The following is a 17,658-nucleotide window of genomic DNA, read 5'->3' on the forward strand; positions in this document are numbered from 1 at the left end:
TGTTGTGCAGTGGCCGGGGTAACTGTGAGTGCGGGGTTTGTCAGTGCACTCAACCCGGTGCCTACGGAGATACCTGTGAGAAGTGCCCCACCTGCCCTGACTCCTGCACTATAAAGAAGTATGTTGATCTATGCAGCTTCACATGAATTTTTGTATTGACACATATCCTCAAATTCAGATTGTAACATCATTAAAGCTATAAGATCATAATGAGCATCACTGGTTACTTTGGGATCTAAATATTTTGTTCCTGCAGGTTCTAGATGTTGGTTTGGTGTAGAACGGTTGTTTTGTGTATTTGCAAATTTGCATGAGCAGCAGGTACTACAGGTTTAACATTTTATAAAATCATACTTTTTACAGATTTCACAAGATGGCATTAAAGTTATAATATCCATATCCCTGGGAACATACATGCTATAAGAATTGGTTTATTAAATAAGTCAATGTTACATATTAAGAGGAAATGTTTTTTTGGAGCATTGTGCAGTTCAGTTTTGTCTTAAAAATGTAACATGTTATGTTTATAGCTAACTAGAGTATATAACAATGATATTATCCACTGTGGTAAACATGTTCATGCATTACCATTATTAGATGGGCAAACCACACAAGTAATAAAAACCAGTCAATGTTCTCCATCTCTCCCGTCAGCTTTGTTTACATCTTCCACCTTGTCTGAGCGTTGGTGTCAGATGGGTTAGAAATGGGAGAGATCTGGTCTTTTCTACAAGCTAGTGTCACTAAGCCTGCATTTTTCTGACTTCCTTCTCCTCGCAGGATGAAATGCAGATTATACATTCATCACTTTTGAGCAAGAAACTTCACTATCAATGCTTTGTAATTGGTTGACTATTGTGTTATGTCGGTGCTGCATGATTACCACAGTTTGGTTTTTCATTCTCTACGCCATTGTACCCGACATGGAAATGAATATAAACAATTGCACAACATTGAGAGTCTGGAATTTTACATAAATATCTCTGTGTTAGATTTAATTATTTCTTTTATGAAAATTCCACCTGCTGCAACTAAAGCAATGTGGTTTAAACTGTCTGGGCTGTGTAAAACTGGAAGTGTTATTGTGCTTGCAGGCAGTGTGTCGAGTGTCAGCACTTCAAGAGAGGACAGTATATCAGTGACAACAGCTGCAACAGAATCTGCAAAAATGAAATAAGAATTGTGGACAAGTTAAGTAAGAAAATGGATGAGAACTCTGGTGAGTGTTGAGAGCTTTCTCAGATCTCCTTTATGTGACCCTGGTCATGTTGAATTGTTGCATTCCTTTACTATTTACATGGATTGCATCCTATTATGGTTGAAGTATGTTGCTGACCTACAAAACATGCTGCCCCTAAGGAGAAACTTTCTCTTAGATAGCTTTTTATTACCCTTTCTTCTTCTTCTCCATCTGGCAGAATTCCAAGAAGGCAAAGCGGTGAACTGCTCCTACAAAGATGAAAATGACTGCATTGTGCACTTCCAGTATTCTGAAAATATAATTGGCAAATCTGTCTTGTATGTGGTGAAAGAGCCAGGTAATGTGAAACTTTTTAACTTTAACTGGGAGGATAAACTATCAGTAAAATGGTACATTAGGTACATTATTGGTACAGAAGATTTTGTTCCTGTCAATTTTGGCAAGGCACAGTGTGTGCATCTAAAAAATGTGTTATTTTCTAAAGAACCCCTCTTGCTGCCAGTTGCAAAGCTACACTGTGCAGCGCCACAGAAAGTCAAATACTGAGTATGATAGAACACTAATGATGATCTGAAAGTTTTAAGCTGTTAAACGGCTTATTCTACAGAAACATCCATTTTTCTTCTGTCCCTAACGTTTAAAGAAATATTACTTTTGAAAAAATTCTTTGTTACATGTTTTTTTTGTATTTTATTCTTAAAATACATATTATTTATACTATCAAACCATTAGGTACCATCAACTTGGTAATATTTGCTTTTTAATCAATTATTTAGAACCCCAACCACTGCAGAAGTGCTTATCCCCACAGTCATTTATGGAGGGAAAGTGCTGTACTTTGAGTTTAAAAATTGTTTTTTCTGCCGTTCAAAATGCAAAAATGTATAAATAACTATCAAATATATGACATAAATGACATATTAAAACAAAATGCAAAATTTATATTATAAAATATCTTCAAAACGTAGTTGTCCCCTGCAGTCATGTCACTGGTGTTACCATGCATCAAAAATCTTTTATTTTGGAAAAAGAAATCAAACTGATGGCATCACTTGACTTCCTCTGACCTCTTTCCTGAAGATCTATGAAGAACTGCCATGGTAAAAACACTATTTTCAGTTTTCAGAAATATTCACATTTATCTCATGATTTCAAATAAAGCTTTTAGTGTGACCCACATTATTGGCAGGGAATTGCAAACAAATTCAATGCAAAAGTATTAAACTACATAATTTAGTGAATTTATCATGATAGACAACATGTGGTTTCATGCTCTGTAGCAGCCATTTTTTAAAATGCATTTTTCATGAAAACTGTCACTGGTGTTACCGTCACTGGTGTTACCTTCGTTATGGGTAACACCAGTGACAACCAGTAACAGCATCTACTCCAGATGTGTGGATACATTTTATTTAATGGTGTTTATTTAGTTTTTTTTTTTTTTTTTTTCTCTTTTGCACGAAATAAAAATAATTCATTTGTATAATTGCTGTTAATCCTTCTTTGGTCAGGTATGGCTAAATTGAGTGCAGCTGAGAAGCAGTGTCTTTATAGACAGCGGAGGGATGCTGATCCTGAACGAAGAGCAGAGTATTTAGAGAAAAGGAAGCAGGGCTATACCAGAAACATTGAAACAAAGAAGAGAAAGAGAATACAGGATTTAAGAGAAAGGGAAAAAAGGGCAGAACGAAAGGCTTGGAGGCAGCGTCAGCAAAGATGCAGGCAGAGACAGGCCAGAGCAGGAGCAATGACCCGCCCATCATCAACAGATCCCAGCATTTCACGGTATAAGCAGAACTGTTACAAAACCAGAAATTAATATTGAAACTGGTAAAGCTTAATAATAAAACTGAACTGTATACATTACACATCATTTACATTATCTGACACATCTGAATTAGCTTGTCAGGCTATTTCCATTAATGCAATCTCACATTGACTTTCCTGCCATCTTTTCTTCACAGGCTTTTCCTCTTTCTCTTACACACACACACACAGACACACACAAAGAGACATATCAGCATTCACATGCACTGAAAAAAGACAGTAAGACACATTATGAAAATATATATTTTCAATTTACAGACAACTGCAACAAGGAAGGAGACAACGTAGGAAAGATGCACAGAAAAAAGAAAGGGAAATAGGAAAACTCAAAGATGTGATCATCAGATTGAGACGACGTTATGAAAAGATGAAGAAACAAAAGAGACGAATGCAGCATGCAAGTCTGGATAGTCCAGAAGTTAAAACACAAAGAATTATTCAAGGTCATAAAGTCAGCAGTGAAGTGAGGAAATCCCTGCAATGTCACTTTGCTGTTTTGGGAGCATTGAAACACAAATACAGAGGTTTCAAAAACACAAAATCTAAACAAAGTCTTGCACAGCTAGTATCGGATAAGCTAATAAAAAAATAATATGCAAAACATACTGCAAGAAGTTAACTGGTTGTGATTCTTGAAGAAAAACAAAGAAAACTGGCATAGAGAGACAATTTTTCCTAAAGGATGATGTCAGCAGACTGACCACACGGAAGGGGGACACAGTAACGCTCAGGAAGGTTAAGAGACAGAGGAGACTCCTGATTCTTTGCTGAACCTCCACAAGAAATGTGTATCAGAACACCAACAAATTTCTTATGCCTTCTTTTGGCGTCAGAGACCATTTTGGGTGGTTCCACCAAAAGAGAGGGACAGAGAGACATGCCAGTGTAAGACACATGAAAATTTGCAGTACATGGTGGACAAATTATACAGACTCGGCATATCAGACTGCAAAAACTTAGAGGAAATGCGTGACAGCACAATCTGCAGCACCTCCAAGACGTGCTTATGGTGATTGTGAGGACTGCATGATGTCTACCTACCCTCTGAGCAATTTTTCCAATAGGGTGGTGAATCTAACCCAGTGGTGCCAGGAAAAAGGTGTCCTTCTCAAAGCCAGATGGTGAGACAAAAATAAGTACAATCACTGTCAAAAAAGATTTATGAATTCAGGAGGATGAGCTTGTAACCCAATTCCAGGACAGGCTTTTTCACTTTAGGAGACCTTTTCAATATTCATTTGTAATACAATGCATACACGAATATCAGAGAGAGCCTCACTGTCAAAGACTCAGTGATCCTCGTCGATTTCAGTGAGAATTATGCTTGCAAGTACTCCAATGAAATTCAGTCAGTATACTTTGGGGGTTCTTATCAGCAGGTGACCCTTCACACCGGAGTGCTTTACCTGGCAAACCAAGCCCCTTTCTGTACAATCTCCCCCAGCAGAAGGCATGACCCTGCAGCTGTATGGGCTCATTTGGACCCTATTCTTCAGTTCCTGGCAAAGGACCACACTAATGTCCAAAACCTTCACTTTTTTAGTGATGGACCTGCCACACAATACAAAAACCGCTCAAACTTTCACATCATATCCACTGAACCACACCAAAGAGGTTTCTCAGTCGTGACATGGAACTTCTTCGAGGCAAGTCATGGAAAGGGTGCACCAGATGGAGTAGGGGCCACACTGAAGAGAACGGCTGACATGTTGGTTCACCAAGGGAAAGATATCCCAGATGCACAGACCTTTTTCCAGCTGTTAAAAGACACAAGCAAAGTGAAACTGTTTCATGTAAGTGAGGGAGAGGTTAATAAGAGAGATTAACATTTAAGGCAAGTGCCCCTGTTCACCGTTAAAGGCTCCATGAAAATACATGAGGTCTTCAGCGTGTCTCCCAACATTCTCAAGTACAGGAACATAAGCTGTTTCTGCCGGGCTGCTCAGGGCGTGTTTGATTGTCCATGTCACAGTCTACAGGAGGTTGTTCTTGTAGCAATGGAGGCAACTGATAAAACAGAGAGGAAATTTAGACCAAATGCCATCAAAGACCATCACATTGGACAGTGGTGTGTTGTACGTTATGATGACGAACCCTACCCTGGCATCAACCTGCACCTGGAAGAAGACAACATAAAAGTCAAGTGCATGACTTTTGAATGGACTTAATAAGTTCTTCTGGCCAAGCCCCAGAGATGATGTCAGCTGGTACAGCGATGACCAGATCACGTGCCTGATTCCAGAGCCCCGGGCAGTCAATAAGCGTTCAGTCCAGATTGAGCAGCAGTTCTGGGATTTCATCATGGGGAAGTTGGACAAGTGAAAAAAGTTGCCATGAACAATAAATTGTTCCATGTTTGTTGGTGGAAACCCGACCACTTTTCTCTGTAGTAGTGAACAATTGAATCTTAATCTTAACTTAGTTAAACAGTTTAGTTGTTTGTTAATGGACTTCATGTGTTCTTAAAATGTTCAAGAACCTGTATGATGTAAAAGTTTATTTGTTTTAAAATGAGAATATTTGCTCTTGTCACTGGTGTTTCATTGTGTCACTGATGTTACTGTGAGATTTTCTGATGTCATGTTCATAAAATGTGTTATATTTCACATGATAATAATTTTACATCCATACATTTTGTTTCACTCATAAGGTAAGATTTTAAAGAGAGTATCATTCATTGTTTATATAAGATTTTTCAACTATTTTCATTGTAAATACATGGTAGTGCAAATAAATGAAAGTTATTCAATCACACTTTTAACAAACCTTAATACATTTTAAAACACAGTCTTCTGGTTGCATTGCATTGTCATAATTCTTGTCTGACTCTGACTACATGTGCTGACGAGATTGAGTCAAAATGTTTTATTAAAGCCTTAAATGTTAGGAAAAAAAGCGTGGTAACACCAGTGACAAAAAAGTCGGTTCACGTGGTATTTAGATAAATGTACCAAATTTATTAAGCTTTCATTTATGTGCATTCATAAGGTAAATGACTTATGTAACAATGTAGTACAAGTTTAAATGCTAGAAAAAGAAAATTAAGACATCTTGCCATTCCAAAAGTGGATGTTTCTGTAGAATGAGCCAAACTTCATGAGTATCTATTTCTTAGAGTGTCCCCAAGGTCCTGACATCCTAGTGGCGCTCCTGTCAGTGGCCGGAGCCATTCTGCTCTTGGGTCTCGTTGGCTTGCTCATTTGGAAGCTGCTGGTTACCATCTATGATCGCAGAGAGTTTGCCAAGTTTGAGGAGGAGAGAGCCAAAGCCAAATGGGATGCGGTAAGCATGAAAGATACAAAAGCACTTAAAACATCTCATCTGAGGATCAAACGTTTGAATGCAGCTGTGCTAAATTCAATTATTTATTTGTTCATCTTCCAGGGTAACAATCCTTTGTACAAAGGAGCCACCTCCACTTTTACCAATGTAGCATACAGAGGAAACTAACGGCTAAATGCAGGAAGGAAAAAGCTCAGGGGTTTGGCGACACTGATAGAATGTAGCTGCACTGATAGTGATGGAAGAAGATCTATTACACTGTCATTAGACCAGCTACTGATGCAGAAAGGTAGTTGTGGTTGTCAACACTTCAATGTGAGGATTGTGGATAATGTAAAATATTACAAAACTGTTAGTATGAGTCCCAGGCTGCTCGCTCTAAGGCTTTAAGTGTCTACGAGGGTGTGTTTCTACATTTCGTATGTGGATTGAATTAAATTCTGATTTTCAGTTTCCACTTAAGACAACAGATTTTTAAATCTTCCAGTTTGTGTTTTTGTTGACAGCTTCTCCAACTCTACTTTTGGTGTTGAGATTTTTTGTATTCATTTCCTACTTCTATTGTGAAAACCTTTGTCGGGGAAACTGAATGTAAAACAACTATAACTAATTATTGAACCTTTTTTGTTGCTGCAGATTTACAATGATATCAGGGGTCAGGATTGTATTGGAAATACAAACCCGCTGTAGACTAATATGTATTATGCACAAACTGTTTTTTGTTTTAGGCTTATTTTGTTGCTTTTTATATTGTGTTTTTGTTTTGCATTTGCACAGATGTGCTGCATGGCACTGGACAAAGCCATATTGTATAGACTTTTAGGGAATTTTAAAATAATTTTAGAGTTTACATTTAGATAGCATTTGGGTGATATAAATGGGAGATAATGTTACAAACTGTGGTGCCTTTTGGTTTTACTGCTCTCTGTCTTTTGAACTGTGCAATCCACTATCTCACAATTGCCTGTCAAGTTTTTTTTGTTACAGTGGGCAAACTTATTACACCTGACCTCAATAACATTTTTGACTCATGATGTTTTCCTTCCAAAATGTCAGAGCCATTTTTTTAAGATCAAATCCCAGATATTGTTTAGGATCCATATTTCTGAAGTACAGCAATAAGCAACTTCTTAGCACAGAAATAGTCTGACTCTGTATGTTTACTTAATTCCAATAAACATTTTGGGAAATTCAGCAAAAGAGCTATTTTAATTTTTTATTCATGCACATGTTAGACTGATAATCAAGGTACAAAATGTGACAGTTTTATGAACTTATTTGTCTGTGACATTTTGGTATTTACCTAAATCTATTATTCTATATAGTTTTTAAACATGTTCCCTCCAAAGAGGTAGAGAACAAGAAACCATTCTCTCAACATGCTGCACTTTCTTACAAAATAACTAAATGCTCAATGTCGCCAAAAAAAAAAAATGCACAACACGTTTAAACAGGAGAAACATCTCCACAGGAGGAAAACAAGAGCCTTTTCTTGGAACTACGGCAGAACATACTTGCCTACACAAGCAAACACTGTTTACATCTTCTCTCTGTTTGACATGTAGATAACATTGCAGACTGGCATTGAAAATAATCCCAGTAGATGTCTCCACCTAGTGTAGCAAAAATGGTAAAGCACACATTATGGTTTTCCCCAGAGTAAGGACGTAATAAGGAATATTTGTACAGCCCCATTCATACACAAGGTAATACAAAGTGCTTTACAGGAAAGAAATACTACAATAAAAACACAAAATACATTAAGACAATAATAAAAAACTGTTATGCATCACATAAAAAGAAAGCAATGCTAAAATTGAAAAAATTGCAAACCTGGTTGAAAGTAGTCAACAGTTTCTGCACATTGCAGGTTTTCTGGCGGTTGGTTCCAGGGATAGAGTTTCCATAGAAACTAAATGCTACTTCCTGTTGGTTAGTTCTCATCCTGTGAACACTGGCTGAGCACGTCTCTGATTACCTGAGGAGTCTACCACTCTGAAATTTAAGGTCCAAGACCCATAATTACTTTATTGACCACCAACAACATTTTAAGCCGTTATTAAGGACTAAATGCAAATGATCCATTTCCTGCTGTTAGTCAGGACTCTGGTAGCAGTATTTGGTTGAGCTGCAGCTATCTGACTGATTTTTTTTTTCTTACAGAGGCCTGTATGGAAACCATTACAAAAATGTAACTTACTGAAAATAAAAGCATGCATACGTTTTGACTGGACGCCCTTTATTCAGGCAATGTTTTACAATGATATCTGACTGATTTAAAAGTTAAAATTAAGGTCGGAGTTCATTAAAACCTGGGTTTTTTTTACTTGCTCTGTGGACTAGACCATTGCTTAGTGTCTATTGCTTAGTCCAAATTCCTCTTTTCAGACTGAAGTAAAGTTAGCATTTCATCTAAAACTCAAAGTAGAAGAGTAATGATACAGAGAATCCTAGTTTGTTGATGTCCAGTGTAAAGTTTCCAAATAGGCAGCCTTGCCCACTGTGTTTTTGTGAAGTTCAAAATCAGCACAGCTATCTATATTAACATTTTGCGAGTGCTCATGCCTCCATTTGCTGACAAGCTTTATGTAGATTCTGATTTCATTTCTTGCAGGACTTGGCACCTGCCCACACAGCCATAAGTATTAATACCTGCTTTAATAACCATGGTGGCCATGATTGGCCAGCAAAGTCAACTGAGCTAGACCCCATAGAGAATCCTTGGGGTAATACCAAAAGAAGACGAGACACCAGACCCAACAATGCAGCAGAGTCACAGGCTGATCACCTTTAGCCACACAACATTGATGTAGTGATTTAAGTGAAAAAATCCCCAACCAAGTATTTACACATTTCATTTAGATGATATTTTTATATTAAAAATCTCGTTTTTTTAAATCCTGTGTAATATTTACATTTCTGAGAAAATTATTTCATCAACTGTAAGCCATCACTATCAAAATTAACAATCACTGTGTTTGTAATAAATCTATATATTAGTTTCATTTTAATAAAATCACTAAATTACTGAAAAAGTTAAGTTGTCCATAATATTTGAATTTATTGAGATAAAGCCGTGCAGTGTTAAAAAATAGCTCTAACGTTTCACTGGTATAAAATGTAAGTGTGTTTTAATTTTAATCCTTTCGGCTATTTTTCCGCTTGTCCCCGAATGCATCACTCCCTTCTGCGTCAGATCCATCATGGCGGCGCCCCGCACCGTGGACGGAATGGAGGCTGGAAACACTGAAACCGGCTTGACGCTGTCAAATTCTTCCTCAGGGGACCCAAAAAGACCTCAGTTCGGGACGCGCTTCCTTACAGACCCGCGGCAGGTCTTCCAGCACAACGCATGGTCGGTACCGCAGATCCAAACAGGATGGAAAGGGTCCATGTGCATCTTTTTGGATGGATCAGACATTATTAATACTAGCTTTAGATTTTAATCTGCGCGTCATACTTATGTAATATTACACGTTTTGTGTTTTTTTTTTTACTGCGGCCAAGTGAGTCGAAATAGGCGGACAAGCCGGCCGACGTTTGCTCTAAAAACTACCTGGGCCCATACACGGGGCATTACGGGTACCGATGACGGTAAAAAAGGTCTCTGGATCTGACTGACCACTGCTGCATGGAATGAAAAAGAATGTCATACTCGAATATTTTGTTAAGGAAAAAAAATTAAACATACCCGTTAAATATCAATGTTTTTATACCATACGTATTATTTTAACATAACTAGATTTTTTGGAGACTTACCCAGTTAAGTTAGCTCATAATGCTATTCTGAGAAACAGTTATGTCTCAATTTGAGGTTCTTTTATTTTAGCTACTGAGAGGTAAAGCAAAACTCTCTAAATATTTGGTAATTTTACTAGAGAGAAATCTTTGGTAGATATACCCCATCAAAGATTAATAAATGCCGTCCATGGCTCTTGGACCAAATATGGAGGAGCAGCTATCAGTGATCCTCATATATCTGGCATGCCATGGCTCTCCTGTCTGAAGCAGAACTGGGCCTGCTGTGGCGGGAGGATGCTCTCTCCCAGACAGGAAGAGCAACCAGGAATTATCCGGAGATCCTGCAGCCTTACTGGATGTAAAGTAGAATCTAAAGAGTTTTGTGTCGTCTCTCAGGAGCTAGAAGAAATAAAATCCTGTAAATGAGGCATAAGCATATTCCAGAATAGCATCATGAGCTACTTTAAGTAGGCATATCTTCAAATATCTACGGTAAAATTATTTATTCTGGAAAACCGTTCCTTAAGAAAAATCCAAAGAGGGTTTGTGTCACCTCTAAGAAGCTAGAAGAAATAAAATGAGACATTTTTAAATGGTAGAATGACATGAGCTGCTTTGATATCTTCAAAAATCAAGGTATGTGAAGGCAATAGGAATGTCCTAAAATAAAATTGATATTTGATGGTTATCCTTTACATTTTTCATATCCTTCCTTAATAAAGTAATCAAACATGATTTTTTTTTTTATTCTGGGTAGGTGTGGTCATTTGGATCAATTACTTTTTTGGGTCACGACACCTTTACTGCAGTGGTGGCACCCCTACTGCTCTTTTACCTTATTGCACCATGTATGGGTGATGCTATTTTTTTTATCAGAGAGCAGACTAAGGGCTAACTTCATCACAGTATTTTATTGTAGAGCTGGTTGTTTCCGATTCTCTATAGATGATATTTGTCACAGATTACCAGAGACATCGTGACCAGAACACATTTAATAGTAGTTGAATGTATGATGTGCCAAACAAAAGAAAATAATTCCAGCAAGCCCTAGTTATCAAATGGCAAATGGTTGAATAATCATAGCATACCTAACTATTTGCCATTGGAGTTTTAATTCAGAGTCAAACCTACAAACAGATCTAAACATAAAAATATGTAAAAACAACACGAACAATAAGTAAAGGGAAGTGAGCATATTACTTAACCTATTTGATTTTACATCATACCACATGAAAATGACTGACATGGTTTTTTTTTACTGTCAGTCACACCACTGTTTCATGAACTTTGGGTTTTGATGTTTTGTGGTCTCCAGGGACAATGTGGAGTGGACTGATGAGCAGGAAGAAGCTGCAAAGAAGAAAGTTTTGGAAAACAATCAGCCTCTGCCTCCAGAGAAACAAGGTTAGATTTTAACTCTGAAGAATAATAGCTGTTAATCTCTCCCAGAGTGACTCTACATGTTGCTTATTCAATACTTTTATGATAATATATATGTGTGCAAGAATTACTTCAGAATTATTATCATTATATTTTCCTTTGAGAAGGAGACACATTCTGTTGTATGAAGTGTGTTATTTTATGATTTCAATACCAGCTTCTTTCCTTTTACTTCCAGAGGAATACGACAGCCGGGCCAGTGAATACTGGAACGGGTTTTACACGATACACGAGAATCGTTTCTTCAAAGACCGTCACTGGCTCTTCACAGAGTTTCCAGAGCTGGCCCCACTGTGTAACCCGAACCATGCACCTCATCCAAACGCCTTGGGCATGGACATCAGCCAGCAGGATGAGTTTGATCAAAAACAATGCAGGGATTTTGCAACTTTGTCTGGCGACAACGTTGACTCTCCAGGCTCCTCTGCAACATATCGCATCCTGGAGGTAAGAGATTATTCTAGGAGCAGATTGGCCACATTTCTACCACAGGCTTTCTAAACTAACATTTTTTAAATACAGTTTTTATTTGTTTCAGGAAATTGTTAGATTTATAGATTTGTCTTAATGATATTCTATAGATTCAAATATTAGATAAAAGAATACTGTTCCGGGTTTTATGTGATAGACCAATAAGAAATATTCCATAATTGTGAACTGCAAGAAAAAATATACATGGTTTTCGTGTGGTTTACACAAACTCTTTTACTTCTAATTTTCTAAATAAAATCCAGGGAAACCATTGGGCTTTAGAAGTTACCTAAATAGTTTAGGTGTGTGTTATTTACTCTCAGTATAAGTACAGCTATTCTGTGATGCATGGGACCCATACAGGGGACACAGAAAAGATGTGGAAGAAGGTGCTCAGGTCAAATGAGTCTAAGATGAAACGTTTTGGCTTAGATGCTGTGTGGAGAAATACTGGAACTGCATATCAGCTTGAACACAATGTTCTCAGCTTAAAACTGGATTGTGGCTGAATTATGCTGTGGGAATGCTTGTCTTTAGGGACAGGGAGGCTGGTCAGAGTTGATGGGAAGCAAGAGGCAGGGTTTTTCAGGGAAATCCTGGTAAAACCTGTTAAAGGTTGCAAAAGAGTTGAGACTGGTTCAGAGGTTCCGCTTTAAGCTGTACAACGACTCTAAAAATACAGCCAGAACTTAATGAGCGCCATCCATGAAATCTTACTGAACCTGAGTTGTTCTGTAAAGAAGAACGAGCAAAACTCTCTAAATGTGCATGAAATCTTGTCCTGTAAATAATGGACTCTGGAGGCCTGAATATAAATGCACTCCACACTTTTCAGATAGTTTTTGTAAAATATTTTGAAAATGATGCATCATTTTCCTTCCATGTCACAGTTATGAACTGCTTTCTGTAGGTCTGTCACATAAAATCCCCCAAAAATGCACAGAGGTTTGTTGTGATGTGACAAAATGTTATGAAGTTAAAGCGCTGTGGCTGCTTTTTGCATGGCACTGTGTGTATTTGCAACTTTTTTTCATTCATTGTTTATTGTAGTAGCATCATCCTGCATTGAAAAATTTCTAAAATCCAACCTTCAATTTGAGTCTTTTTATTAAGTGGGAGGGAAAATGTCAATTTTAACAAATACCGTATTTTCCGCACTATAAGGCGCACCGAATTATAAGGCGCACCTTCAATGAATGGCCTATTTTAGAACTTTTTTCATATATAGGGCGCACCGGATTATAAGGCGCATAGAATAGAAGCTACTACAGTCAAACGTTTGACTGGGATTGCGTTATGCATCCACTAGATGGAGCTGTGCTAAAGAGAATGTCAACAAAACAGTCAGATAAGTCAGTCAGTCAAACTTTATTAATACACTACAAACCAGCATTCTGATAACTCCATTCACTCTCATGGTAAGGTCTCCTCTACATAGAATTCTATTGAATAGAGCCAACCGCACGTTAGGAATGCATTGGAGTCTATGAAGTTGAAGTTGAAATCAAACGTTAGTTAAAACGTGAAAGGGAACTTTCCCCTGATTCAGTAAACACGTAAAAGAAACAGTTTGATGCACTAAATCAAACGTTAGTACTGTTAACCTTTCCTGTTTCTGTCCCCTGACCGTAGTCTGATGACACAGGGGAGACGCTTTCTCCAGGGCCGAAGTTACTAGTTTCCTCGGGGTTAACTCCCTCACTCATACGTTGCTGAGTTGAGCATGAAGAAACAGCATCAAAACACTGAGTTGTTGACGAGATTCGGGGTTCTTTTTAATGACTTTGCAGCACGTAAAAACACAGGGCTTACAGACTCATACACCGCTGCTCCGGTCGCCGTCTCTACCCACCCCACACACACAATAATACCGACGTCACTCCTTCACTCTTAATTCTCAGCTACGGCAGCACACAGCGCCACCTCTGTCCGGAGGAGTAATGTCAACATCTTCCATACACACACACGAAACATACACCCCACACACTGAGCTTCTAATCACATATAGTTCAGGCAATTCCTGCAACAGTACATTCAAACGTTATACACACACAATGAGGACTAGGAGTAAGCACAGTACAGGTGTTTACCGCTATTACTTCGGCGACGCCCCTGACTACGGTAGCCGTAATGCTGCAAGCGGTGCGGCTTTGTAGTTTACCAGTCGTACTGAAACATTTTGACAGAGCGCCGTGTACAACCAGTATGGATCAACCAATTAACCAATTGATCCATATATAAGGTGCTCCGGATTACAAGGCGCACTGTCATTTTTTGAAAAAATTAAAGGTTTTTAAGTGCGCCTTATAGTGCGGAAAATACGGTAATTGTTTTTAACAAGATCACCAGTGCCACAATTATTGGTACCTCTAATATTTCATATGAAGTAAATTTAACTGATCTTTCACATGAGATTAAGATTGATATTTTCTGTCAACAAACTGTGAGGTGGGCCTGAGGTAAAACGAGGGATGAACCTATTGGAAAGATCCTGATCTCCACTCTTAAGAATAGTGGGGTATCAGTGATGCAGTGGGCCTGCTTCTCATCCAAAGTCCCTGGGAAACTAGAGTGCATGACATCATTAACTTCATGAAATGCCAGGACATTTTATATTAAAAGCTTATGGCTGTGCTAGGAAATAAAAAATGGTTTGTCGGTGGGGCCATTGAAAATGATCCTAAACATATGGCCAAATAAACGCAAAATCAACCTCTTACTGTAGCCATCTCAGTCCCCAGACCCAAATCATGTGGGAAGAGAAGAGAGCCTAGGATGGGACCCAGCACCTGGGTCTTGTGAAATGTGTAAAAATTATTATTTTGTTAACAATATGTCTTAACAAATACCTGGTAAATAGGATTTCATGTGAAAAATACTCCTTTTAACATTAGATTTCTTTCGCTGAATAAATGTAATCCAAATGGAAGTTGGATTTTGTATTGATTTTTGATAATAAGGTCTCCTGAACATTCAAACAGCAGACGCTTTAGAACAGAGCACATTTTACTTCATTTGTTTTTTCTGAAACGGTTAATTCTCCTGAAACTGTCTCAGCACATCTCTTGAAAAACGTTAATGTTACAATAAATAACATTTCTATATAGGTTGGTTGTGGTGTGGGGAACACAGTTTTCCCAATTCTCAAGACAAACAAGTAAGATCACTCAAGAAAATCACATGTTGACCCCGTGTTTGAAAAAGACTGAAGTCTATATAACTGCTGCTTTGCCTTTTGCAGTGATCCTGGACTTTTTGTTTACTGCTGTGATTTCTCCAGCACTGCTGTGGAATTAGTGAAGGTGAGATGTTTGGACTGATAAAAGAACAGCTTCTGCTGACCTTTAATATGTAACTGACTAAAATGTTCTCATCATCAGGGTAATCCAGAGTACGATTCGAAGCGCTGCTTTGCCTTTGTTCATGACTTGAGTGAAGTTGAAGCCGGCTTCCCTATCCCTGATGGAACTCTTGACGTTATAGTGCTGATCTTTGTGCTATCAGCTCTGCATCCTGACAAGTATGAAAACATTTTGCTTTGCCCCCTTTTGTCTTTTGATTGTTGCATACATGTTGCATTAGCTTTAATGTATTGCAGACATTGTGTAAGAGTTTCCCCTCCATCTCAGGATGCAGGCCTCCATCAGTAGATTAGCACGTCTGCTGAAACCAGGTGGCGTGATGCTGCTCAGGGACTATGGACGCTACGATATGGCACAACTGCGCTTCAAGAAAGGTCAGTCAGGCTGTGCGGAGGTTCAAAAGGTCTTTAATTGCAACCAATTTCTCTTAAAACTACTGGGAAGACTTTGCTTTAAAATTAGTCAAACTCATGTTACAAATTGTTAGCGATAATTAATACAGAATGCCACTGTCAATCCGTCCGTGGCATCCGCTTATTCAAGATCGGGTCACGGGATGCGTGGAAAACCTCCAGAGGAAAGGCACTCAAAAGGCATCCTGGTCAAATGCCTAAACTACCTCAACTCCTTTTGAGGTGGAGGAGCATTTGCTTTTTGGCTCAGCTCCTTTCTACCTGGGAGAGAGGAGCAAAACCTGCAGGACGGCAAACAAGGCCCCGATCCGTCTATCCAGCTCCAGGTGACCCCTAAAGCACAGGGAGCAATTTCTCTCTTGTCAGTTGAGAAAACGCTATTCAATTTGTTCTGCTGTTTTGTTCTAAATTGATATGTAACTGGATAAAAAATACCCTTACATCAAACTAACGTCTGATTACGTTTGTTACTCAGAGATGTCATAGAAGGCTTTAGTTTATAGAACAGAATATTGCTAAGCACGACTGACGTGTTCAGCTTACAATAGTCTTTTTTCGCATTTGTTCTTCAGTCGGGTTTCCTTGTAGTCTGGGACCACTGCATACATTTCTGCATTATTTAGTCAAATAATTTATTGCTATTCTTACTGTGTATCATTAGTCCCTGTAACATCTGTGACCATTGCCTTCACTTTGGAGAAATAATAGTTCTGTGTTTTTCCATGTTTTAATAAAACTGTTAGAAGGTAATAATTTGTTTCCTGCTGTTTTGTTTTTTTTCTAAGGATAATTGTATTGTTATAAAGGAGAAACACTTCTTGGTTGTCATTTACCTTCAAACCTTCTTTTACTTTTAGGTTACCTTTAAAAGGATATTTCAGATTTTTTTTATTGGCCTCTTAAAACACTATAATTCCTTAACATTTTAGGACAAAGTGAAAATGCCTGCTTGAATTTTCTGAGCAATATTGCAGACTACATTTAATAAAATCCATCCATTTTCTATGTCCCCTTCTCCTTGAAGCCAAATCTTGAAATGTTTTGTGAACTATTTAGACCGTCATGAGGTAAAGACAAACTATGTAACTGGTTGTGTGTTTTTCTGTTTTTTTCAGGGAGATGCCTCTCAGAAAACTTTTACGTCAGAGGGGATGGAACTCGAGTGTATTTCTTTACTCAGGGTGAAAATGACTGTTCATTAAGTTTTATTTTTTCCCTTTATTTTCCCCTACTGATTTATTCTTTCAACATGAATATAATCACGTTTTTGTGCCTCTTTGTGTTTTAGATGAGCTTCATGAGCTGTTCACCGAGGCCAGACTGGAAAAGGTGCAGAACCTTGTGGACAGGCGACTCCAGGTGAATAGAGGGAAACAGCTCACCATGTACAGGGTTTGGATCCAGTGCAAGTACCGCAAGGCTTTGTGAGACGAGGAAAAATCTCACCTAAAATAACAAAGATTGCCGTTTTATCCGGAAGACATTCGAAACAATGGGATAGTTGAATGGGTTCTTCTTAAACTGGCTGCCATAAAGCTGATGGACCTTTTTTATTTGCACGTTTATTTGGCGAGAGAGTCCCCAAATGGATGACTGTTCTGCTGATGAGTTGTGTAATTGAAAATGGACTGGTTGCCTCTGTAAAACGGTTTTGATTGGTTTTAATCTGTACAGTTTCCTTAATAAATTGCATGATCTTTTTGTATATGATCTTTTTGTACATGCTAAATTAAAACTGTTTTACTTAGTACGGAAAATCATGTACGTTTGAATTAATGTTGATCTTGAGTCTGTACAACACGATTAGGATGGGAACTTTCTGATTGTTTATCAGAAGTGTTGGTAGGGGTGGGCACTGTTAAATTTCATTGTGTGGAAAGGGGTTTGTTACTGGTCCGACAACAGATTTGGGGCAGGCCTA

General features: G+C 38.2%; 2 protein-coding genes and 1 long non-coding RNA gene across 3 annotated transcripts in view; 2 read left to right on the forward strand and 1 right to left on the reverse strand.

The window, feature by feature from the left end:
• The window catches only part of LOC124862399 (integrin beta-3-like), a 26,429-nt gene extending 18,925 nt beyond the window's left edge, over positions 1-7,504 (forward strand). Inside the window, exons 11-15 of the mRNA XM_047356285.1 lie at positions 1-118; positions 1,095-1,219; positions 1,419-1,538; positions 6,144-6,310; positions 6,413-7,504. The exon at positions 1-118 is cut by the window's left edge and continues 105 nt beyond it. Of these exons, the coding sequence (XP_047212241.1) occupies positions 1-118; positions 1,095-1,219; positions 1,419-1,538; positions 6,144-6,310; positions 6,413-6,478 (596 nt within the window). The 3' untranslated portion in view covers positions 6,479-7,504. The remainder of the gene's footprint in view (positions 119-1,094; positions 1,220-1,418; positions 1,539-6,143; positions 6,311-6,412) is intronic.
• On the reverse strand, positions 4,550-5,977 carry LOC124862402. Its single transcript, XR_007036918.1, has 2 exons — positions 4,881-5,977; positions 4,550-4,785 (listed from the first exon to the last, which is right to left on the reverse strand). It is a non-coding gene; the product is annotated as an uncharacterized LOC124862402 (long non-coding RNA).
• Positions 7,505-9,482: 1,978 nt separating the features above from the next.
• On the forward strand, positions 9,483-17,442 carry LOC124862401 (tRNA N(3)-methylcytidine methyltransferase METTL2-like). The gene is made up of 9 exons (XM_047356286.1): positions 9,483-9,665; positions 11,367-11,455; positions 11,670-11,938; positions 15,070-15,119; positions 15,204-15,264; positions 15,343-15,482; positions 15,592-15,698; positions 16,853-16,918; positions 17,026-17,442. The coding sequence occupies exons 1-9, from the start codon at positions 9,514-9,516 to the stop codon at positions 17,163-17,165; spliced, it is 1,074 nt and encodes a 357-aa protein (XP_047212242.1). The 5' UTR covers positions 9,483-9,513; the 3' UTR covers positions 17,166-17,442.
• Positions 17,443-17,658: the final 216 nt, after the last annotated feature.

The sequence above is a fragment of the Girardinichthys multiradiatus genome, chromosome X (assembly GCF_021462225.1).
Source record: "Girardinichthys multiradiatus isolate DD_20200921_A chromosome X, DD_fGirMul_XY1, whole genome shotgun sequence".
Classification (NCBI taxonomy): domain Eukaryota; kingdom Metazoa; phylum Chordata; class Actinopteri; order Cyprinodontiformes; family Goodeidae; genus Girardinichthys; species Girardinichthys multiradiatus.